This window comes from Phasianus colchicus, chromosome 12, assembly GCF_987193195.1.
Source record: "Phasianus colchicus chromosome 12, bPhaCol1.hap1.1, whole genome shotgun sequence".
Classification (NCBI taxonomy): domain Eukaryota; kingdom Metazoa; phylum Chordata; class Aves; order Galliformes; family Phasianidae; genus Phasianus; species Phasianus colchicus.
Genome location: NC_143447.1, coordinates 17479525 through 17503198, shown reverse-complemented (window position 1 = coordinate 17503198; position 23674 = coordinate 17479525). Strand labels below are relative to the sequence as shown.

The window sequence follows — 23674 nt, the reverse complement described above, 5'->3', positions numbered from 1 at the left end:
TGGTGTGTTCCCTAGCCAAATTCCTCTAGAAGGACAGGGTGTGGAGTATGGGCTCCAGGATTTGGCATAATCTCAAGAAAATACAAACTTCAAAATTAAAACCACTTTTAATTTGTCATTTGTTTTTATATAAAGAGTAAGTATCTGTTTTTTCTTAAGTAATTCAGTCTCTGCTATCACATAAACTAGACAGCCAGAGCCAAATGGTGCTGCTCGCTGGAAGCCAAGCACAGAACTAGGTCTCTGAACAAGGACACCAAATATTTCCTTCAGGAGACAGCAGTGCTGTTTAGATCTGCGTTGTGGTTCCTGAGATGAAAGTCTCAATCCTGAGTCACAGCATAGTTGCAAACTTAGTCGTCGTAGGTGGGACTAATCTGATTTCTGAGCTGGAGATGAGCGATGAATGCTTATTGTAATGCCTGCTATGTTACAAGGAGGAAAAAAAAAACTTGCAAGGATGGACATGAGAGCTGTGCTTCTTGCCTGGAAGAAGTCAGAGGTATGGTGTGCCCACAGCTTCACATGCTGACTCAGAGGGTTGACAAAATCTGCTTCTCCTTGCAGACAATAGCAAGCTTCTCTCTGGGGAGGACTGCAAGCCACTGTGTCCATTGTGTGTGCCCCATGCTGCAGGGCTGGGTGTCACTTTGCAAGTGGGTGTACCCTTATGTAAGGAAGATGTAGGTCTTGTCTGGGCCCGGTTGCCCCTCAGTTGGGAATTCCCTTATGGACAAGGTGTGAAGCTTTTTGTAAGCCAGGTCTTGTGGCTGGTTCTACAACAGCATGAACACAGTCTTTGTGCTTCTTTCCAGATGTGACCCCTAAACCATCACTTTGTTCCTTGTTTTCGACACAAGACCCCTCGAGGTCTGTCGGAGTGCTCATGTGTGGAACTGCCTGTGGCTGAGTTTGGAACCTGCTGAGCTGGACGTGCCCTGCAAACTGGAGAGATCGTTCTAAGAGGTGAGGTGGAACCCAGTGCTACCAAACGTGCACTTAGAGTAACCTCCATAGCTCAGTTAACTATATTAAGTATATGCCTGATATTAATTTAATGTAACTGAAATTTTCTTTCCGAAGTTGTGTGCCTGATGTATCTATCTCTTAAACATGTTGCCCTATGTAATTCAATCAAATGTGTACACAGCACTCACGTAAGCTTAGTCACTCCCAGACATGGGAGAGAATTATTTTGTTCTATTCGGCTCATACTTCTCAATTTAAAATAGAGGGTAACTTTGCTGAAATGCAATTCAGTGATACCAGAAGTATCAGTAGATTTCTGTTGCCTCGCAGTGCTCTTCTGGAGTCTTTCCCATTTTATGCTCAACTGAACAGGAATAACTGGTTAAAATTAAGATGCTAAAGAAGTATTCCTTTAACTTGTGCTGTATGTTGTACCAGGACTGTAGCTCAGTATTTGTGAGGGTTCCCACCTCCATCTTTTATTGATTACTCTTCGTTCTACATTTTTCTTGTTAATAACCCATATGGCAAAGGAAATGGGTGAATGATTTCCCTCTGACTTGCTTTTATTAATCCCGAATCACAGATCGGCTCACAGTTAGGGTGATTTATGAACTGCAGCTTTCACCATTGCTAGTTCAGGGCAGTTGGAAACCACCGGGTGCCAACCTGAGCAGCTGCAGCCCAGCGCTGGTGAGCCAATGTGCTGGGATGTGTGAAACGGCCCTCGATGGGTGCGTTAATGCAGCCATCAGAGCTGCTTTCGAGTTGTGCGCTCAGCCCCTGGCTTCCCAGCTGAAGGTAGCAGACTGTCACTCAGTGGTCTGAAATGCAAACAATAGATTTTATTGCGACTAAATAAGTTTTTAGTAGGTTGCTTAAAGGGAAACAAGATACAAGGAATGTGAGCGAAATGAGAATGCTCCTGAAGTCAGGCTGCATAGATGGGGACAAAGGAGAAGTGGTGAAGAGAACAGCAGTTCTGGGTCTGGGCAAGAGCTCAAAGCAATCACAGGGAGAGGGGAGGACGGAGCTCTGTTCCCGTTCATGCTCTTCTTGGAAAGCCTGAACCGAGATCTTCTTGAAGTTTGTTTTTTTTTTTTTTTTTTTTCTTTATCAGAATGTGATTAACTCTGGCTTTTCCTAGGAAGGATGATCTTAGTGGTCTTTCCAACCTTAATAATCCTATGATTCTACGTCGGTGTGCAGGTGCCACGTGGGAGCTGCCGGCTCCGTGCACCCAACCCGCGCGGCCCAACCACGGCGCTCCCGCGGCGCGGGCCCTTTAAGAGGCGCCTCACCCGGCGCGTTCCAGCGCCGACCTCTCAACCAACCTCTGTGGGCCGCCCTTCCCCGCTTCCCATTGGTTGAGTGGCGCCGAGGTCCCGCCTCCCCGCGCCGCCAGCCAATGGAAGAGGGAGTTGGGGGAGAGACGGAGTTGGGCTGGTGCGTGCGGCCGATGGCCGGCGGGGAGCGCGGGGCCGGGAGACGGGGCGGCGGTGCGGGCCGTCGGGATCGGGGCCGCGGATCCAGCGCCGAGAGCAGCGGGCCGCGACGGCGGGCTCCGGTCGGGCCGAGGCTCCTCTGAACCGCTCCGCCCGCCCGGCCGGGCCCCGTTCCCCGGGAGGAGGCGGCAGGCCGCGCCGGGCGGAGCCGCGCGAGGATGCGGGCAGCGCCGCACCGACCGGGAGCGCGGCCACAGCGCGGGGCTGAGCGCTGACGGGGAGCGGCGGGCGGCTGCGGCCTCGCGGGGGCGAAGCGCTCGGCCGTTCTTAGCGGCGTCACGCAGGTACGCGTGGCCGGGGCTCGAAATACGTGCGGTTTGTGCGTCTCCGTAACGCCGGGTGGCGCGTTCTGCGGAGACCCGAGGGCTCGAGGGACGAAGGTGACGCCGGCCGGTCCTTAGCGTGTGAGGCTGGGGGGGACGCGGTGCTCTCGGCCCCGTCGTTCTGTGGGATCGTTGCCACGGTACAGATTCCTGCCTTAAGTGCGTGGCTTTCTCGTATTTATTGTTCGGAAATGCTAGAATCTGTGACGTGAGCAAAGCGTTGTCCCATGGCAGACTTTAAATAGAGATGACATTATGAAAAAGTGTGACATCTGTTTTGTTCCAGGTGCTGCTATACGAGATGAGGCTGAACGAGAGCCGGACCAGATCCTTCCAGGCTCCTGTCTCCGTCCAGAGCTACCCGGGAGGGCAGGTGTACGTGTTCCCAAATGGCCGCTCTGACTCAGAGGAGTCGTCAGAGGAGGAGCTGAACGTCATGGAGCTGCGGCCCAGGGGCAGGGAGCAGCAGCGGTGCAGCACTGCACGGGACAGAGCTGGGGATGTGCTGCTTCTGGAGAGAGAGATCACTGAGGATGACAGTCTGAACAAGCTTGCCCTGCAGTATGGTTGCAAAGTAAGAGCTATCTCTGCTTGCTTTCGTTTTCATTACTTCTAGAGATCTGTTGTACACACAGTGAACTTCCCAGAGTTGTGTGTGGGCTCCTTGCTGTCTGACAGCATTTTTGCCCTGTGTATTTTGTGAATGGTCAGCAGCTGGGAGAAGGTGAGCTGGAGAAAGGTTAAAAAAAAAAAAAAGAGCAGTTGAGCTAACAGCCATGGAAGATGTCATCCCGTGTGGCCTGGCTTACTGGTTAATTTGGATGACCTCAGTGAAGTTGTGATTTGTACTTATTTATTTGAGGGCATAAAGTTGGAAGCTGAGCACAGAAGAGGGGGTGAGAGCACTGCCCTCTCCGGGGTTACAGGTTTGAAATGAATTGACCAGCATTAAGAAATAAATGCTGCTTTGGTGGGGCCTGGGCTAGATTTCCCTTTTTCTTTTCTTTTTTTTTTTTTTTTTTTTTTTTGGAAAGGAATGAGCTTCTGTACTGCTTGGTAATGCTGGGTCTGAGATGGACCTACAATAGGAGAGGTACCACATGTGGGTCACAGAGCTGCTGTGAGGGGGCTTCAATGCTCCTGCAGTACCCAGAGGTGCATGTGGCTCAGCCAGCTGCAGGCAGAGAACAGCACACACACAAAGACTGTCTCTGGAGTTGGAACACACTGAAAAACACACTGAAAAACACACATTCTGGGTTTGAAGTGGAGAGTTTCATGGGAAAAAATGATGACAATTTTAATGACCTGATGTGAATGTTAGGAATACCCCATTGCTTAGCAGTTACAGCTTTATTTTTCGAGCCTCCTTTACCTACAAGCTCCTTTATCTACAAGCTAGCCTGTGATTAAGAAGTTGTATAATGCAAGCATTTGGACGGTGACCTGGTTGGTGATAATGATGTGGTACTGTTGCAATATTATTGCACTGTCTTGCTTAATAACGCAGCTGTAAGGTACAGCTGAAGCAAGAGGGCTAAGAGAAGCTGAGACAACTCCTCCCCTCCCATTCCCTTGGAAACAAAAACAAAACAAAGGCCCTTCTAGGTTCTACTGAAGCTGGTGCTTGTGAAGAAAAGATCCTGGTAGGGCTTAAAGAGGCTTTGATTGCAAGCAGTAGAGCCGCGGCTGGTGATGTTGTAGCAGCCATGTATCCTTCAGCAGATAACTGTCACAACTGTTGCTACTTGTGCCAAATCGTAGCAGTTCACTGATCTCAAAAGATTACCGACAACAGTTGGTTCTCATTAAGAGAAAACTTGATGTGCCTCCTGTGGTGTAAGCGAGGAGGACTGGGGCAGTCAGCACGCTCCTGCAGCAGAACACCCTGCCTCCCTCCCTTCAGGAAGCACACTTCTGATTTGTTCCCATTAAATTGAAGAGAGATGGAAATCCTTATGACTGGGGATCTGTGTATTTGTTTACAGGCTGACACTGGTCAGTATTGATGTGGTTTGTAGGATTTGCACAGTTAAGCAGCTCCTGAAAGACTACTGGGATGTCAGCAAAGATTTTTAGCTGCAAAAAAATGTGACCGGGTTTAAAAATTCCAGGACGAACTTTCCTTGAAATTTCCTTGAAATTCCAGAGAATTTGTCACTGGTTTGAGAGCCATCAGGACCTGCTTGGGGTGGGGGAATTGAGACAGCACGAGAAAGTTTTGTTTGTGCAACAGGTAACATGGCAGAAATGCAGAGCACTACAAACTTCTCATTTGTACTTTTGACCATGTATAGTCTGGGCCTGCTTTTGGCATACTTTTCAGCTGGGACAAGAGAAACTCACTGCAGCCAAAAATGAGTACAAATAATAAGCCTACATGGCTTGCTCAGCCTACTGCTGTACATTTTTCCCATCAGCTTTGTTGTTTTTGTGAGAGCGCTGCTCTACTTTCTGTTTCTAGAGCTTTAGCACAGCGTTGCAGTTTGATTGCAGACACTGCAGGGGATGTTTACTGTCCCAGTAATCGGTTTTCATTGGAAGAAAACAGAAAATTGAGGCACGGCTTCAGTTAGGAGGCTTAGTGTCAGATTGTTATTTCATAACCAAGTAATTTTGGAGAGTTTAATTCCTGATGTTTTGCTGAGGCAAGCAGAGAGGAGTCTGATCCAGCAGCTGAGGATTCCCTTAGCTTCAGGGGCAGCAGATGAGGATCTGCATTAAACACCCCATTTTCAGATGTCTCAGGCTATGCAGAGTAAACACGACGCTCAGGCATCCATCTCCCCTCTCCCTTTCAGTGCAGTCCTACAGCTCAGCTGTGACATAGCAGACCTGCCTGTGGAATCAATGCTCCCTGACAGCATGGGTTGAAGGGAGAAGAACTGTGCAGGCAGAGCCCTGCAGGGCAGGGAGCCCTTCCCCCTGGCTGAGGTGGTCCCTGGGGCTGCCTGCAGGCAGCCATTCTGCAGCCACCAAGGAGAGGATTGTGTTCCTGTAACAGCTGTTTGGGAACTGCCATAGGGCTGCCTTCTACTTACCTGTGTAAGTAGAAGTAAGTAGAACTTACCTGTGTTGTCTTTTATAAGGGCAGATCTTTGCTGTGAGCTGTCAAGTGATGTTGGAGCTGATGACACTCATTGCAGGAAGAAAAGCACGCACTTCCTTGGTTTTAATCCTCATGGTTTCATTGGTAGCCTGATACTTGTGAGTGTGCAGTGAATGACCATCATGCAGTAATTTACTGAACTTCTGAAAGAACCAGTCAGACTTTCTGTGCGTGGTGTGTCGGAGGTGCTGGGTCTCTGAGTCAGGGTCCTGCTGTTCCCTCTGCTTTGCCTCCTTCAGCCTTTCCTTCAAGATTCTTTCATGTCTGCTTGGCTGCCTTGGTTTGCTGCTTCCAGTGTGGCCTGTTTGTTGTCTGACAGAGGTTTTATGAGGTTATCTGTGCACACTGTATTAAGCTGCCTTCTCTTTACTTAACATTAAATAAGGAAATGCTGCCTTACTGCTGACTTTGCTCTTTGTTACTAGCAGTTCTTATTAACTTTTGCTGTATGTATGGTGTGTTCTTATTGCTGTTTGCATGACTGAGCTGGGTGCAAACACCAGGCACAGGTGTGGACCCCTGGCTGATGTTCTGTTAGCACACACCAACATCCAGAGCTGCTCACAGGTGGACATTATTGCCTTAAATGTTTATCACCAGGGACTTGTAGCAGCTGTGGAGAAGTGAGCTGCATGGAGCAGTTATGCAGGGGAGAGGCTCAGCAGTGTGAGAGGTGCCTGCTACTCTCTCCCAGCCTGCGGTCTTGCTTGCAGAGCTGCAGTGTGCTCCAAAGATGCTGTTGCTGCTTACCTCTTGCTCATACTGCAATTTTCCCATCACCTTCAGCACTTGTCTGCTCTTTAAGGTGTAACTGTTTTTAAAAGGTTTGCTCTAAAGATTCCTCTTGCTGTGACTTGGATTTAAAAAGTAGGTAAGAGAAAGGTAATGAAGGCAAAGAGAGGGGAAAAACTTGGTAAGAAGAGCACAGATTAGAGGAGGTGTGAAAGCACTGTAGGGGTACGTGTCATGGGGGTACGTGTCGTGGACATGACAGGAGCATCTTAAAGCTGCAGGACCTGGAGCATGTCTGTAACTGCTGGAAATCTCTGAAGAACAGTAAACTGCTTGCAAACAGAGCTTGTTGTTATTTTCAGGCTGGTTTTGTAGCCGCTTCTTGCTTCAACACCAGTAAAAGGTTGGGTCGTTTTGAACTGATACCTGATGTCCTTTTTGGATCTTGCAGGTTGCAGACATCAAACGCGTCAACAACTTTATCCGGGAGCAGGACCTGTATGCTTTGAAGTCCATCAAGATCCCCGTGAAGACCCACGGGCTGCTGACAGAGAGCAGCAAGGAGCTGAGGCCGCTCCCAGCTGCGCGCTCCCAGAGTGGCGTGGTGCTGGTGGACGTGCCGGAGCCTGGCGCTGGTGGCAGCGGCTCTGCTGAGAGCAGGCAGCTCGTGGACTACTTCAAAGGCATCGACAAGAGCATCCAGGACGCCGTGCAGGCGGAGGCGCAGCTGAGTGCTGAGTACTGCGTGGAGGCGCCGGAGAGGCCGCTGGCCGAGCCGGGGAAGCGGGAGAGCAGTAATGGTGCAGACTGTGGAATCCAGTGGTGGAATGCAGTTTTTATTATGCTCTTGGTAGGAATTGTCTTGCCGGTGTTTTATATCATCTATTTTAAAACACAAGAGAATGGCCCGGCGGCCCACACCTCCAACACAACAGCAGCCTCAAATATTTCAACAGATGGATTGGAAGGGAAATTACTACGAGGCTCAGTCGTAGAAAAAAATGCTAGGGGGGAGATACAGCCCAATACAGCCTCTCCTCCCAGCGCTGACACCCATAAGATGGTGACTCTGAGTCGAGTGCAATCGGGGGGATAACACTACAGATATATATATGTATTTTTTTAAACTAGTCAATGTAGTTCTGAGCTTGACTGAACTGGAGATGCGATTTTGTGGAAGAATAAGGATGCTCTGTGCTTGTGAAGACCAGCAGGCAGCTGGCTTAACATTTGTGAATTCTGATGAGGGAAAGTATTTTGAAGCAGTTTGCTCTTCTTGCTTGCTTCAGGTATTTCTTAAGAGTGGTTTTGTCTATGAGGCTGAACCCTTTACTTCTGTGATAGAGTGCAGTATTGGTGTGATTGGAAAGCTGGGGGCTGTTTGTTTTTTTTAGAAAATACATTTTGCTTAGAGTAGAGGTGAGGACTCGTCTTTTTCAATGAATTGTCATTTTTCTATCTTGCAGAGCCTGGCAGCCTTGGCAGGCCAAACCCAAAAAGCAGTGGCTTTTAGTTGGTTGGCTGGGGTGTGGTACAGCACAGGGACACCAGCAGCACCTCACCACTACATCTTGTGCATGATGGCTAAGCAGTGGGCGGTTTGAGTCCTGCAGTGGGGTGGGTGAGGTCAGAGCTTTTCTCCTGGTGGAAGTCCTTCAAAGACTTCCTGCCAAAGTCCATGAAGGCAGAGCTCATCGCAGAGTCCTTGTTTTTGTCAGGGTTTTGTCAGAGCCACAGCGGGCTGGCAGCAGATGTCCACAGTATTGGCAGGAGATTGTGAGAACAGTTAGGCTTGTGGGATGGTGTGCTCTTCTCAAGGGTTTATTTGTTGTGAGGAAATCTAGCTGTTACCTGCTTTTGGTTTAAATCCATAGTGGTGCATCTCAGATGTCACATCGGAGTTGTGGACTTGAGTTTCCTTGTTTGTACTCTTCACATGAGGGTGCTGCTGAGTTCACCTACCAGACCAGCAAAGAAGCCCAACATTGTGTCAGGTAGTCACAGAAGGGTGTATCAAATGCTTTCTAGATGGGGACTAGGAAGCTGCTGTATGCTGAACAGTCCTGTTCACTCTGAGTAAATAGGGGGGATGGATGGAGGTTTGTGTGGCTGTGCTGTATGTAAGCCTGATACGTGTGCTGTGTCAGTGAACACTGCATGCTGGAAATGAGGAGCAGTGAGGCTTTGGGAGAGAGTTTTGCTGCAGAGAATTGTCCTCAGAACTTTTTATTCAACAAATTCAGGGACTGCAGACAGAGGTAAGCTCTCCTGGAGCAAAATGCTGAGGTATTGCTGTAGCACAGCTGCATGAAACCCCCAGGGAGGGGATCTGGGCTGTAACTCAGCAGCAGCCAGCTGGTTGTGTCTGCTCATGGGGAGCCTCGGGGCTGTTTGCACAGAGCTGAGCTCCTGCAGAGGAGGCAGAGTGGTGAGCAGGCGCACAGAGTGGCAGTTTGTCTTTGCCCCGCACTGCAGCCTCCCCACCATTTGCTGTGTTTCCAGCAAGCTCAACAAGATGCCCGCAGAAAAAAAGCACAGAATCCATTTGTGGCAAGCTGTGGAGGTCAGACCTGAGCTGCTGGAGCAGTGCTTGCCTGCTGCGGGCCTTGCAGCAGAGGGCACTGCTGCCTGGGAGCTGCGGAGGGTCATCGCAAGGGCAGCATTTTTAGGGAGCCCGGCTGCGTTGTTGGGCTGTGATGCTGAACCTAATGTCTGTGCATGAACCACATGCAAGTTGGTATTTGGGTTTTATTGGTTGTTTTTCATGCTGTTTTGTTTTTTTTTTTTCTTTTCAAAGCCTTTCTGTTGCTGCCTAAAACTGAGCAGAAGTGAAGAAGGTGGGTGAGGGGAGCAGCCTTATGGCATCTTCTGCGTAGCACAAAAGGTGTGGGGTAAAAGAGCATTACATGAAACAGAGCCCTGTGGTGTCGCACCTGTACCCCAGGGCTTCTGCAGCCTTAAAAAAGGGCTTAGGAAAGCCTGGGCAAACCTAAGTTGTGAATGAGGAACCTAAAGTATCTTGTAATGGGAAAAAAAGGCTCGTATTTTCTTCTGTGAAGGAAAAGTATCCCTTGTGGTTGGGAAAAGGGGAATTGTTACCTTTTTAAATCAAGTGAAATGAAATAAAAGCACAAGGGGCACTTACCCACCCCAAACTGCGTGTTGGGTGTTTTTCAGTTTGTTGGCTGTGTGGTGGATAAGCTTTGTTTAGGAAGATGTGTTTTGCAGGAGTAATGCGGAGCGCTACAGAATGTAAGCATTCCCAACATGTTGTGCTGTCACGTTTGTTTTGTGCCAAAGCATTTGTTTTGCAGAGGTCGGGCAGCAGTGCTGTGACCTCCTGCTGCTCACAGCACACAGAGCAGAGCCTGGGGTGATGCTGCTGAGGGGCCGCGGGACACGGAGCACAGCAGTGCTGCAGCAGCAGCAGGGAGCGCCAACGGAGAGGGGCAGGAGGGCTGTAAGTACATCCTTGCCTTCTGTTGTTCTTTTCTGTAAGTGTTTTATAATCTTAGAGTGCTTCCGTTAAATGAACTGTGGGTACAGCTTGAAAATGGTACTTCAGGACTGAACCTGCTGAGGATTTGGGGTACGGCAGGAGGGCACGGAGCGGACAGACGTGCTCTGCAAATACGACAGAGGCTGGAGTACACAGTAAAAGCCAGTATCTTTACTTTAGTGAATGCAGGATACAAATATTTTACAACAACCTCTAGCATTTTTCTTAACCATTTGATAAAAAGTTCACTAGAATATTTATTGTATATTGAAGAAAAAACAACACATTCAGGGAAAAAATTGAGATTAACTTATTTTTTTCTTAAAAGATTCGTCTCAAGGATGGCAACAAAGTCCAGCTTGTGCCGCCAAACGGCTTATCATCATTAAACCGTGAACAGCTTCTTTGTGAACTGTTGACTACAAACATTTACCAAATACATAAATCTCTTTTAAAAAAGCCATTTTAAATATAGCAAAGCAGTGTTCTCTTGCACAGCAAAGTGAAGAAAGTTTCTACTAAGATTTAAACGTTTACATTGAAGTCTTTCTTTCACATTCTAATTTAACTTCTTCCCACGATGGATTGTTAGGAGTTGTTATGTTCCTTATTTACTATGTATTTCTTGTGCGCACAGCAATTCGCAAGGTTCGGATGCTTTAGTGTCCTTGGAGTGAAAGGAAAGGCTGAAGCATTGTTCTGACAAATCCCTGACCGGGGATTTTCAAATACATGTGGATTTTTAAATACTAAAGTGAGAGCTCAGAGATGGAGAGGTGATTTGTCACAATAGAAGATAGAAATCTGAAGTCACTCAGGCTTCAATGGGTTCAAACTAGGATTGGATTCACTTGAAACTTCAATATATTTACTTAGTTAAAAAAAGTATTTTTCACCTGTTGAAATATCTGTGCTATGTCTTTTTCTCATTATAAAACATTTTTACAATTCCTAAAAAAGTATGTTCCAAAGTTAGTTACCTGTTATTAAAAATCAGGCTTCCCATTTATTCAGTGGCGTGAGCTTCTCCCGCTAGGAGAGAACGCGGCCAGAGTCTCCTGCTGAGTCTGGGAGGGGTTGGGGCACAGGGCAACACCAGAACAGTCCTGTGAGCAGTTCCTAGGAACTTACGTGTTGGTTTTTTAATTCATAGGTGCAATTTCAATACAAACTCTAACCCTTATGTAGCTTTTTCTTTAAGAAAACAGTAATAGTACTGTTTACAAACCTGCATAGAAATAAAGACTATTGAGATACAGTCAGCAAAGCCATCTCGTAAGGCACACAAGAAAATAGACAGTAAATGTGAATGCAGAACTCCCACTCAGATGTACAGCAAAGTTCATATATGTGCATAAATAATGAAGAAAACCACATAACTTTTCCAAGCAGTGAAAGGATCTCTGCAGTGGTAAGTGAATTCGGTCACTTGGGAAATAAATGAGCTGCTGTGAGAAAAGTCTCCCTTTCCTCCAGGCTCCTGCACCCGGGAACTGCAGAACATCACAGCTCAGCCATGGAGCAACCGAGACTGCAAGTGTTCAGGAGTCACCATGACAGCAGCAGAGCCACAGGCACCAGCTTGGTTCTCCAGTCACACGTTAAAGTGAGCAGCCAGAAGGTACTGGAGCTGCCCCCATTGGGTCACGTTGGATTTTCGTTTCTCACACTCCTTAGTTAAAATATCAATCAATTAATTTTTTAAAATCTGGCAAAATTATTTTATAAATATCAGGGATTACTTATAATAGGGCTTTCAGTAACAAAACAGCACTGTTGCCTTTTTTTTCCCCCAGAACTACCAGCAGTAATTCATTAAGAATTCATTAAGGCCTACTTAATTTGGTTCCCAGCATAAAAGAACATGCAGGAAGGTGGGAATGTGATGTCTACAAAGCAGGAATGCTCCATGGAGCAGTGCTGCTTCCCCTGGAGCTGCGTGCTCCCAGCTCCTGCAGTTTGCTGCTGCTCAGGTGCTGCCCTTCCCCTTCCCACAGCTCCATGCAGGGCAAGCCTTGGCCCTGCTCCTCCGCAGGAAAGCAGCAAAGAGGCTCTGCATGTTTCCTTCTGAAGCTGCAGCTTTATCCCAAACCACTTACCATTTCAGAAACCCTTTGTGCTCATCTGATATGTGTTATTTCCCTATCAGGAGAAATTAGGTCAAGCTTTTTCCACTGTTTTTTGTTTTTTTTCCTCCTCAGAAGAGGCAGTTTTAAAACGATGCCTTAAGATGTGTTGTAGCAGATTTTTTTATATTTATGCAGGATGAACTTAACGCCGGATTTTTTTTTTTTGCCACTTTGCTATTTATATACATATATATAAAATGTATAATGAAGCTTAACCATACAGCACAGAGATTACAATTTAACGGCACACATTCACCACCAGTGAGGGGGACAAACCCCTTTATACACCCTCTGAAAAATCTGGATAATAATATTAATAATAATTAAAATCCAAAGAAAGTACAGTATATTTAACAAAATAGTAAATATTAAACAGTGAATACTCTACTTAATAAGGACCTCGCCTTTCTCAAGTCGGCGTCAATCCACAAAAATATACTTTTTAATCTGGTGAACGTACAATACATAGGTACTTACACCAAAGGTGATAATATATTTAAGATGCTATATACACAAAGAGTTTGGCTCAAATTTAAATTTACATATAAGTGTTCATGGCTTATTTTTCCCCCAAGGTTCCGCCTGCAAGTTTTTCCTTTTCATCTTTGAAAGCAAAAACTAGAAAGTCAAAATAAGATAAAACTATACTCTACAAAAAAGCTACAACATACAGCTTTGGCTTATATAAATAATTCATAGCAGAATGTGTTCAAAAGTACTGTATATAACTTTATATATAGTCTTCAATTCATTAGGGTATTGTTTTCTTTAATATAAAATATACATGAGCTAAAATCCATTTCTATATTTTTCAAAGGTATGAACGTAAAAACAAATTTGTCAAACATATTCCAATTATAACTTAATATATTAATTTTATTTTGTTAATGTTCTATTTTCTAGGCTAATATTTTCGGAATATTTCATGCGAGTTCTCTATGTCTCTCTCTCACTTGTTAAAAAAATCACTTCTTTGACCCAATACACTTTTTTTTTTTTTGCACGTGCAAAACAGGGTTTTTGTTTTTTTATTTTCTCTAGCATCAGCCCTTCTCCATGCACCCTCTGCAATAGAGACCCATGCCAGGTGGGGTAATATAAAGGTCGTTTTATGTACAGTATTGCTTTCTTCTTCCTGCTTTTCTACTGCTCTGCTGCTACAAAGCATTATTTCTTAACTACAAGTAACCATACAGCTTTAATAAAACACACAGGGACGTTACTACAGGCGAGCCCTCTTGGTTTCTGCAATCTAGTGTGGTAGGATTATAATACGGGTACAATGTTTCTTTGCAAAACAGGTTATATTATTAAAACAACAAGTCCAGGTAAGTGCCAGACTAGATCAATACCTACAGGATTGTTCTGTTACGTTTTACCATGGGACATCTGCAGCTATACAAGAAGTTTGTAATAAGTGCCTGATGATTCTGTGTATGCTACACACACTAGCACATATATATGCATGTGAAGATATATATATGCACGTATGTATATACATATAAATATACTTATTTCATGTCCTTATTTATAAATTTAGATATGTCAGGACAGTTCATTTTGAGAACGCAAAACTGAAGAGGCAACACTGCAAGTTTATGTCACCCACGTGTCCATCCTCATTCGTTTTACTGACGGACTCTCTCTATCTTCTGAATTTGGCGGCCTTCCCAGCACCACGGGAGAGTGGAAGTCGCTCCGAGGATCCTCCCGGTCGCTGCCATCGTAGGAGCTGCTGGAGCTGCTGAGGCTGTCGACAGGAGAGCGGCCCAACTCCTGGCGCTGCGGCGGCTGCTGCGGGGGCTGCGGGGGCTGTGGCTGCTGCGGGGGCTGCTGCTGCGGGAACCCAGAGGGAGTTACGCGGTCCCGGGGAGGTGAAATCGGTTCCGATTTGATGTTGATGTTTTGGTTGGTGTTAATGGATAAATTTGAACCCTGAGATATCTGGCTGCCAGTACTGGGAAAAAGAAAACCGAAAGGAAGAAATAAGAAAACATGAGAATGGAAAAGAAAGCGCCAGTTCATGCATCCGCTGAACAGCACTGCCGGGTAGTTCCACATCCTTGAAATAAGCATGTAAATAAATGCCACTTCCTAACATGAAAGAAAGCATCAATTAAAGATCTCAAGTACTTGTATAGACATTAAACACAAACAGCAATAGTTAGCCATTCCAAGCACTGAAGTTAATCGTGTTGGTGACTTCAGCAAGGAGGTGGGCCTGCAGGGATCCGGCACGTCAGCTTCAGGACTGAGCGAAGGGCCAAAGAGGATACATACAGCACAACACGGGCACAGAACTGCAGCCAGCAGGCCAGCTGGAAGAGCAATGTACATGTTGGGGGCAGAAAAAAAAGCAAAATGGTTTTGTTATGTATTTCCCAGTGCAGATTATTCACCTTGAAGTTCCCCGCCATGCAGTACTGCACTATTACAAATCTACTTACACGAGAGAGCTGAGGGTTGCTGGACCGAGATGGTGCTGCTGCCAGGCAGATACCTGCCCTAAAGACAGCATTCCTGGGGAGTTAAATCCCTGCAGGGCAGACAGGTCTGCGCTAGTCAAGGAGTAATCTGAGGGAAGAACAGATAAAAAAGTGTATTAACAGATTTATTTATATGTACTTACATATACATACACATATATAAATATATGAGCATATGTCATACAGACATGGACAAACATAAAGGCTTTCTGCCCAGAACACCTAAAGGCAGGTGGCCCAAAGGAGCCCACAGGTGACCACTTTGATACCTGGAGGAAGTCCTCCCAACTTCAGGAGCACCACAGCAGGACACGCAGCACCAGCCGCATTCTGCAGTTCTTGCCTACATGCCATTGCCTTACACAGCTGCTTCTAACCTCACAGGAGCAGCCTTCACACACACACACCTTACAACAAGTATTTGTTTCTGAAGATTTAAGTCTACAAGGAAATCTCAAAATGAAACAAAAAAGGAAGCACTAAGACAAGTCATAGAAAGGAATGTTGTTTCTTGCTCTGAACTTACTGAACAAAACCTGACTCTGGTTCAGCTCCAGATCAAACCCGTACTTGAGATGGGAGGCAGCAGTTCCCCAGACACAGTGTGCACCTTCTGGCTGCTGCCTCTGCTACAAAGCATAGTACAGCCCTACAGCCCATCCCCGCACCAAGCAGGGAACACTGCTGCTGGCCCAGCTCCTGAACAGTGAGGGCAGGGACTGGCACGGGGACTCAGATCTGTGTGTGTGAGCAGAGGGCTGTGCCCCCACAGGGTGCTGTGAGCAAAGGCACTGCAGCTGGGAGCCCTGACAGCCCCTCTGCTCGTAGATGCAGCCCTACCTTAACATATTCTCCCTCTTCCCACAACTGTGATTCATTATTTTACGTCTGAATAAATGGACATCTCTGTATCAAATGAACTAATTTACAGAAGAAAAGCATTATTTAGAAATATAATTTACTTAAATGTGTAACAGGAAAATCAACACGTTCCTGATCACCAGTCAATGTCAGGCTGTTAGTTCTGCCCAGGCTGTAATGCTCAGACAGTTCTCCTTCGCACATGAGGAGTTATTTTCATTTTGTCATCATCACCCTCTGCTTTTCTTTCAGGTTCAAAAACAAAGCTGCAAATACTTGTCTGCTTTTAATTATCTTGTAACATCTCTTCCTTAAAACAATTTCTGGCATTTAGAGGGTAAGACAAAATGCTGGGAGTCAAACTTGCATCACCTGCAGGGTAACTAGAAATTCCACTCACTCAAGTATTATTGTCTGATTGCAGTCCTAGTGTTGTCCTAAAATGCCAAAACCATTACAGTTTATCTTTCTCAGTCTCCCTCTGACCATATACCAACTAGTTCTGTGTGCAGCGTGTCAGGGTTTTCCTCTCATTGCCCTATAGAGGGAGGCAAACGCAGTGCCAGCAGCCACGCTGCTCAGAGATGCATGGGCAGCACTGCGTGAAGCTCCATGAGGAGCCTGGCAAGCCTGGCTGCAGCCCAGCACACTACACTCCGTGTGCTGCCTCTTTGTTTATTCTCAGCCGGTATTTGTACCCAGCAGTTATCTGAGATTTACAAGACAAAAAAATCCAGCCCTCCAATGATGAGGACATGGACTCAACCTACAGAGCTACCAGAGCCGTAACAATCAGCAACAATCAGGCAACTATTTTGGTTCAAAATCAAATTTCTTTTTTTAAGACCCCTGAAAGGCTCTGTGTAATAGATACAATTTCGAAGTACCTGAGAAACACTAAAGGCAAAAGAGCTTTTCACAAAACACAGCATTACCCAAAGGCAGTGCGCTGGTTTTTAGAATAATTTCCTAGCAGTGACAGCACCTGGCTGCAGTGTGGGACACCACGTTCACTGTGGGTGCTGCTCCCAAGCACTCAGTGCACAGCACCACTCCACCTCCCAGCAGCTGCTGCCACACGGTGCTGCCTCCAACCAACGCACAGCACAGAGGGAACAGCACGACTGCTCAGGGGCAGGAAAACAACAGCAGTCCTCTGAGCGGGCACAGGAACTGCTGGCTTACTGTAAGCAGCGATTAAACAAAACGTGTGGACAGTCACTGCAGCAGGAATCACAGCCAGGTCTACGTGTCCAGTACATTCATGCTGCAGTTTCTAATCTTAAACAAAAAACTAACAACAATTCTTCACTCAGAGCACTGTTACTGCAGCCCCATCCTGTCCATTGGCCACTCCAGCCCTTAATCCTCAGGGCAGCAACCACCTGCACACGTTCCTCCTGCACTCAGGTGCTCCTGCAGCAGAAACCTTTGACCTTTTCTGCAGCAGAAACCACTGCTGACTGAACAGTCCCTGCTCAAACCAAACCCTGCATGCAGTGGGTGCAGGGCAGTGCCTCGAAGGCAAACCAGTGCAGAAAGAGTGCTAATAGCAGCTAATGGGCACAGTGACACTGTTGTAGGTAAGGGGAAATGAGACCAAAACAGATTCCAGTTGTTGAGCTGACAGATGGCTACAGGTAGGAACTAACCAAACATCCTGAAGTCCTCTAAAGCTAAAAAAAAAAAATATATCAAAAAACAGCCAATGTATAAAATCCAGCCTTTTTGTCAGGAAAATGATTATGAAGGGATGGCACTCGTTCTGCTCCCTTTTTCAGAACAGACTCCTGACAGTGCCCATCCTTGCAGAACACAAACACAAAAAGCCTTTGTTTAACTCGAGTTCTAGCTACTTTCTACATACACGAAATAAAGTTTCTTTGGATTTGCCCTGACCTTTGCACAAGGCCATGCTTTGTTTCCTGCTCTGCCCTCTTGGGCTTTTTTGCCCAGCAGAGCCTTCTGATGGGAGGAAAAGAGAAGAAAAGACAAAAGGGAAGAGCTCAGGTACCAGTTGCTCAGCCTGAGCTTTCACTGCCCACAGGACATGAGACAGCCCTGAAACAACTGCACGTGTGCCCTCTCAAAAAGACCACTGCCACGTTTAAAAAAATGGCTTCATTTGCAACACACCATACACTGCCTTTTCTGTTCTTTGGTTTCAGAGCTCAGCAAGCATTACAGACTGCCTCAAATCTCAGTCCACAAGTAAAGCTCACACACCACCAGAAGTCTCCTTTAAGAAGTTTTCTTGTATAAAACAATGTCACCAAAGAAATACATCTACAGACTTATTTGCAGAGTATTTAATATGACTGGACTTCAATTCTGCTTGGAGTATATGCATAATAACTTAGTGAAAGCCTACCAAGTAAGACTTCAATGCTACTATTGCAGACACAATGCTCCCCAGGTCAGAAATTCCTGTTATAACAGATATTATAGCATTTACATTTGAGTGTTCTAACTAGATCTCACATAAAAACAACAGCACACTGGGCAACTATTTCCTCTGCTTTCCCACTTGCTTTTAAAGCAACAGCTAACTTAACTCAGACCTACTATCTCACACTTATCTTCAGTGCAGTTTCTCTGTAAGTGCATTTGCAAACTAAACTATGCATCACAGACCAGCCCAAGTCCATCAGGTGTGGCCTATCAAGGAAATGATTATCAAGAGCTCCCTTCCCTGTTGCACACAGGCTCTGTGACAAACACAGAACCTCGAGAGCAGGCTCTGAGTTAACTCTGCTGGTGTGGAGACAAAGCAGGAGGCACCACAGTCTGAGCTACGTTCCGAATGGACAAACCAACTGTCATGTTACCAAATTATCTGAATCACACTTTGGATAAAAAAAAGCAGTTTGAAAGTCCTTCAGACACTCCCAGTGATTAAATGCTGACTGTGCCCACCACCAACTCCCCACCTCACTCTGGAGAACACAGCCAAAGAGGAAGGGGCCCTTCTGCTTTTTGAGAACTGGATGTCCTCTCTGAATCCAGCTCCCTGTGCCACGGGAACTCAGCAGAGTGCATGGCTCAGCCCTGAAGTACCAACACTGTGTCAGTGTGAGGTTGTCACCTCACAGATGGACAGCGAGAACACTGCAGCAATAAGGAAATGCATTCATTGTGTCTCTGCCTGCACTCAGCTGTGCACAACTTGACTGAAAGCTTCTTCCGTCTGTAAGTCCCAACATTGACACATTTTTACATTCGGAAGGCTCATTTTTGGATGAATAAAAGCCTTCATTTCAGCTGAGCAGCAAAATAAAGCCAAGTGTCACAAAAATGCAAATTTTCTGGGCTTCTGAATCACAAAACCTGGTGCATCTGAGGAATCAAGGCACACACAATGCTTACCAGTGTTGTAGGCAGTGGGCATGGCCGAGTACACGAGTCCCTGCGGCGGCAAGCTGGGAGTTGTCACTGACACCACGGGGGTGGCGAGGGGCTGCGTGGACTGAGAACTACTTATCCTTTGGGTATTCTATAAACGATGAAAAATAACAGCATGTCTTGTGATATCAGTCAGAGACAACAGAAACTTACGTGCTAACAGAAAAACAGCACTCAAATAAAATGTGTCGCTTTGCTTTGTATTTCAATTAGCAATACATAGCTTTTGTCAGGATGGATTTTATAAATGAACCTCAACATTTCAAGGCTCAACCAAAAACAATCTCAACAAACAGAAATGAAAAAGGTAAGACTCGCTGGTCCCCTCCTGAGCATGCACATCTCAACAGTGTTCGTTTCAGCTGAAGGACAGAAGTTCTTAAGTGACTGAAGGGGCTTCAAGCCTTATTTTTGAAGAGGATCTAACGCAGATGGCGAGGTGCAGTTCCATTAGGGAACAGACCCCACTTTCCAGCAGTTAATCTGACTGTTGCATCTCAGCTGCCAGCTCTGACCCTGTGCTAACTACACCTGCCCTGACAGCAATGCAGCGATGGTGTACGTTTCTGTTGCTAAGACCTTGGCCAGGAAACAATCCTGCTGTTCCCATGGTTGCTGAGAAACCGGTGAAGCACTTGTTATAGTGCAGATACGTTTCAAAGCAAATGACATTTGAGTTAATGCAGAACAACTGTGCCTTCTGACAGGAAAAACAGCCGAACTCCATAGTCTCACATTATCTGTTCTCGCTGTAGGCGTGAGCAGTCTTTCTTTGCCATATACTGGAGTGAACATCTGTAGCAAACATATCACTCACATTAAGCTCTTCAACAAAATTTGCTGTTTAGAAAACCTTACATTAAATATTGCGCTGAATGCCAGCAGACAGCAAAGTGCTCTGTCACAGACACACTGCTCTCCACGGATGCAATGCTGTGGGGTTTCTTTTTAAGCAAGAGATGCTTCATCTTACTGACAGAGCTCCTAACTTCCCTTTCCTTGCACTCTGCATTTCTACATTCTCAAAGAAGCATTCCCTGTTAAGGGAGCTGGAGTTCATACATTTTTAAGGCAATTGCCTGTATCCCTGTATCTCCTGTATTCCCAAAAAAATGTATCTGCTACAGAAATAGTGGGATTTTTGTCTCTGTGGTAGAATTTCACTTGCTAGCTTTAGACAGGAACACTGCAGCTACCATATTAAAATCAGTGTAGCACAGTTTTCACACAGTGACTGCCATGCTGTGCCTGGCCCAGCCCTGCAGGAGGGCCCCGAGCCCCACAGCCTCTGGGATCTGCTCCACTTCCCAGGTTCCAAAACCCCAAAACCACAAAGTGAGTCCCACTGATTTTTCTCTACAATTTATCCCTCTAAATCACTTAGGGACTTCTGAAAATCTCCACTAGACCGAGTTTATCTGGCCCTAAGATATGTTATTAGAGCAGATTTTTGTCTGTCAGGAATTGACCTTTTTACAAAGCTTTCTTGGATGGCAGCCTATAAAGTTGGGATTACTGCATAATGGAAAAGTTAGAGGAGTACACTGGGAAACAATCCAGGCCAAAGGATTTCCCCATGGGATTTTTTTGCTTTTTTGAGTGGATAATAAAGGTGGTTTTCGGAGGCGGTTTATTTCTGAATTATTCTGCCACACAAAGGCACTGAGATGTATCTGGATGTATCCAGCACTCGTTGCTTTTGCAGAGTCAGCCCATTCCTTAAGCTGTGCACAGGACGGGGGGCAGGCAGAGCTGGATACCACTGCTGCACACTACTATCTCTGCTCTCCATGTCCCACGTTCAGTTCCAAGCAGACCAAACATGCACTCATAAAGCTGCGATGTGGAACTGCTGTCTGGCACATCAGCATCAGAAAGGAGCACTGTAGGAGTGATTCCCTTACAGCTGCTCTACATACTGCCGAGAGCGTGCAAGGAAGGCACTGCTGTTTCTCCGTGCCCCCCAGCAGCCCGTGGCACAGCCGCTAGAGGGCCCGCTCTCCATGCAGCATCCGTACACGGAGCACATCCTCAGAGTGCATCATTCCACATCGCAAGGGGTGCAGCAATTCTAGCAGGAGAATGCCTTAATTCAATTGCTTTTGCACAAATCCAATTTCTGACATTTATGCAATGCTATTTTGATTAAGAGTTCCTACGTTGAATTAAAGCTCTCTCTCTTGTGCTGGAAACAGACACTCCTTACGAAGGTGAGAAGATGGTGGAGAACTGCTCTGCTAACAAGGCAGCCCAATGAAACTTATCAGCTATCACACTGGATTTCAAAAACACATTTCCCCTTACTTTTGTACGTCTATTGCTTACGTGTAAGGTAAAAAACAACCAAAAGCATGCAGTATTAAGAAACATATCTATGTCACTACATTTTCCATGCTTTCATGCAATTAGAGCCTCCTGTTAGCAACAGGTCCATGTTGGAAACCAGATCAAGTTGTACACTACGCAGAGTTCCTGCTGGGTCTTTAGGGCTGCACTGTGATGCAGCACCTCCTGCACGCTTTGTGCTACGGCAGCTGAACAATTTGCAAATTGCTCTAAAAATAAGTTACAAATTATTGTAGCCTTACGTTATTTTCCAGACAGAATGCCAAATGTTAAAACCTTTTGGAAAAAAAAACAGCAGAACACAAATCCCAGGAGTTTCCTTTCAAAAACAAAGTATCGTTCCACTGGAAAAAAGGTAGAATAATACGTTTTGCAATTCTCCATTCCTTTTGGTAAACAGGGAACACCCCTGTGGTTTGATAATCTCACGCAGGATGAAATAATGCTAAACTCAAAAAGGTGACCTCATCAGCAATGATATCATCTCCATGCAATAAGTAATACACGGCACACTTGTGTTACTATCTGAAAGCGTCAGGACTGAAGCCACCTTCTAAAAATATTGCACCAATTTAGGGGATAAGTGGTTGTTTATGCTTCATAAAACAAAGCACATCAAACATGCTATACACATGGACAGTTACTCTGTAAGGCTCTTTTCCAATGTTCCCTCCAAGAAAAACAGAAATCGTTTCAGAAAAAAAAATTTACAAATGGAAAGTGCTCAACTTTGGATGTGAATTCAACTTGAATCGGTCCATTTTAAGTCAGATAAACAATTGTATTTCAATCTGCTACCAAGGGAACACTGGAATTGTTTAAAACACGTAATGAAACTACAGTTAAACAGAACTGTAGTAAAAAGTTGCTGTCTTGCTGTGTCTCATCAAACAGGAGCCCAGACTCACCAACTCCAATTCATCCTCCTCCGTCTGTACTCAGCAAACAAGAGGGATAACACAGTTACTAACAATAGCATTGCTTTCAAAGATGAAAGAAAAAGTCACGTTTGTGCTTCACATTTTTATTCATTTCAATTAATAACACGAATTTGCCTCCTGACTCTGAATAACACTGCTGGGAAGGACATCACGTAATGCAGGTCGCTTGATAAGAAATACTGTACCAAAGACATATTTTGGCAAAACTAAAGCAGAAAAATTAATAAAAGCAAGAACACAACTACACATTGACATCATGTGTAAGTATGCAACACAGCTGTTTCTGGCTGCATTGATGCAATACACAGTGAGCAAAGTAACCAAATATTTCTCGCATACAATCACTGTGCCATCCCAGCACCTCTAAGAATTCTCCTTCCAAATTCCTCAGAAAGCCAGAAAGTATGTGGAATTTTCTGTCATTCCTGACAACAGCACAGTAAGTGGGTACTGTGCACCTCTAACGTTAGAATTGCACCAACACTTTTTGTACCTATTTCTAATTATTTTAAAAATAATTTTCACTTTAAAATCTATCTAGCGCATCTCCTGTCCTCCACACTTCAGTATTCCTAAAAAAAAAAAACCCTCATCTTTAAGAATCATTACTCCAAACATAACTAAATTTTGTTATTTGGATTAATTTTGTATTATTCATTGTGAATATCAGTACAAATGTAAGCACTTGTGGTATCTTAAGAACAAACACAAATTATTCAGAGAGTACTTCTGTTGCTTATATCCTGCTCCTCTTGGTTATGGTTCGTTCTTCCATACACAGAAAAGAAAGAACACCCATATCAATGTACAAGAATTCTATGTGACAGTGAAAGACCAAAAGGATTTGGTCAGCCAAATGAATGGAGGAATAGAGCAACTCTTCCCGACAGACCTGTTCTGCTCTCAGTGCTGTGGTTGCTTCATGCCTGACTCAGTACTTGGTGCTATGCTAAACCCAGGCTGAGCAAACGTTATTACCAACATGCCAAGCTGCATAGTAGTATTGAAAGGTACACAAATAGGGCCTGAGACTGATCCTCATTACCCTTTCATGTCTCCATTGAAGATGGGACACCCAGCATAGCACACTGTGCCACACAGGTTGCACTCCAGTACGTCACATTGAACAGGAGTTTTTCTCAGACCATCATTACCACTGAAGCTTTGTTTTATATCCCACAAACATTACAATCCAGGAAAAACAGGTACAAATTTGCTTTAGAGCATGTTAATAGAGTTCCTATTAGCAATAATATGAGCTACTCCTGCACAGAATAATGCATAACCCTTCTTAAAACCCACATCCTCCAAACCAGCTAAGTTCTCAGTGCCAAGTCAGTGAGGCATCAAAAAAAAAATCCAAATCTAAATC

General features: G+C 45.4%; 2 protein-coding genes across 13 annotated transcripts in view; one reads left to right on the top strand and one right to left on the bottom strand.

Annotated features, from left to right (window-relative positions):
- The first annotated feature begins 828 nt into the window (after positions 1 to 828).
- On the top strand, positions 829 to 10333 carry LYSMD4 (LysM domain containing 4). Of its 4 annotated transcripts, none has more exons than XM_090149110.1 (3): positions 829 to 966; positions 3084 to 3371; positions 7090 to 10333. In XM_090149110.1, exons 2-3 carry the CDS (start codon positions 3099 to 3101, stop codon positions 7732 to 7734), a joined length of 918 nt encoding a protein of 305 aa, XP_090005236.1. In that variant the 5' UTR covers positions 829 to 966; positions 3084 to 3098; the 3' UTR covers positions 7735 to 10333. The 4 variants fall into 4 exon arrangements, with proteins under 4 accessions (XP_090005236.1, XP_031443653.1, XP_031443652.1 ...); XM_031587793.2 differs by lacking the exon at positions 829 to 966 and adding an exon at positions 1814 to 2415; XM_031587792.2 differs by lacking the exon at positions 829 to 966 and adding an exon at positions 2425 to 2758.
- MEF2A (myocyte enhancer factor 2A) overlaps positions 10294 to 23674 on the bottom strand; it is a 77183-nt gene continuing 63802 nt past the window's right edge. For 5 of the 9 annotated variants that reach the window (XM_031587784.2, XM_090149102.1, XM_090149103.1 and 2 more), the window contains 4 exons: positions 22270 to 22293; positions 18980 to 19106; positions 14714 to 14840; positions 10294 to 14223 (listed from right to left, as the gene is read on the bottom strand). In XM_031587784.2, coding sequence (XP_031443644.1) covers positions 13863 to 14223; positions 14714 to 14840; positions 18980 to 19106; positions 22270 to 22293 — 639 coding nt within the window. In that variant the 3' untranslated portion in view covers positions 10294 to 13862. The remainder of the gene's footprint in view (positions 14224 to 14713; positions 14841 to 18979; positions 19107 to 22269; positions 22294 to 23674) is intronic. The other 4 variants (XM_031587791.2, XM_031587789.2, XM_031587787.2 and 1 more) reach the window with 1 other exon arrangement.

Excerpts from the sequence above, each read along its gene's own strand:
- LYSMD4 (XM_090149110.1), top strand. The coding sequence starts at position 3,099 with ATGAGGCTGAACGAGAGCCGGACCAGATCCTTCCAGGCTCCTGTCTCC. Across the intron at positions 3,372-7,089 it reads CCCTGCAGTATGGTTGCAAA|GTTGCAGACATCAAACGCGT; the intron begins GTAAGAGCTATC and ends TGGATCTTGCAG.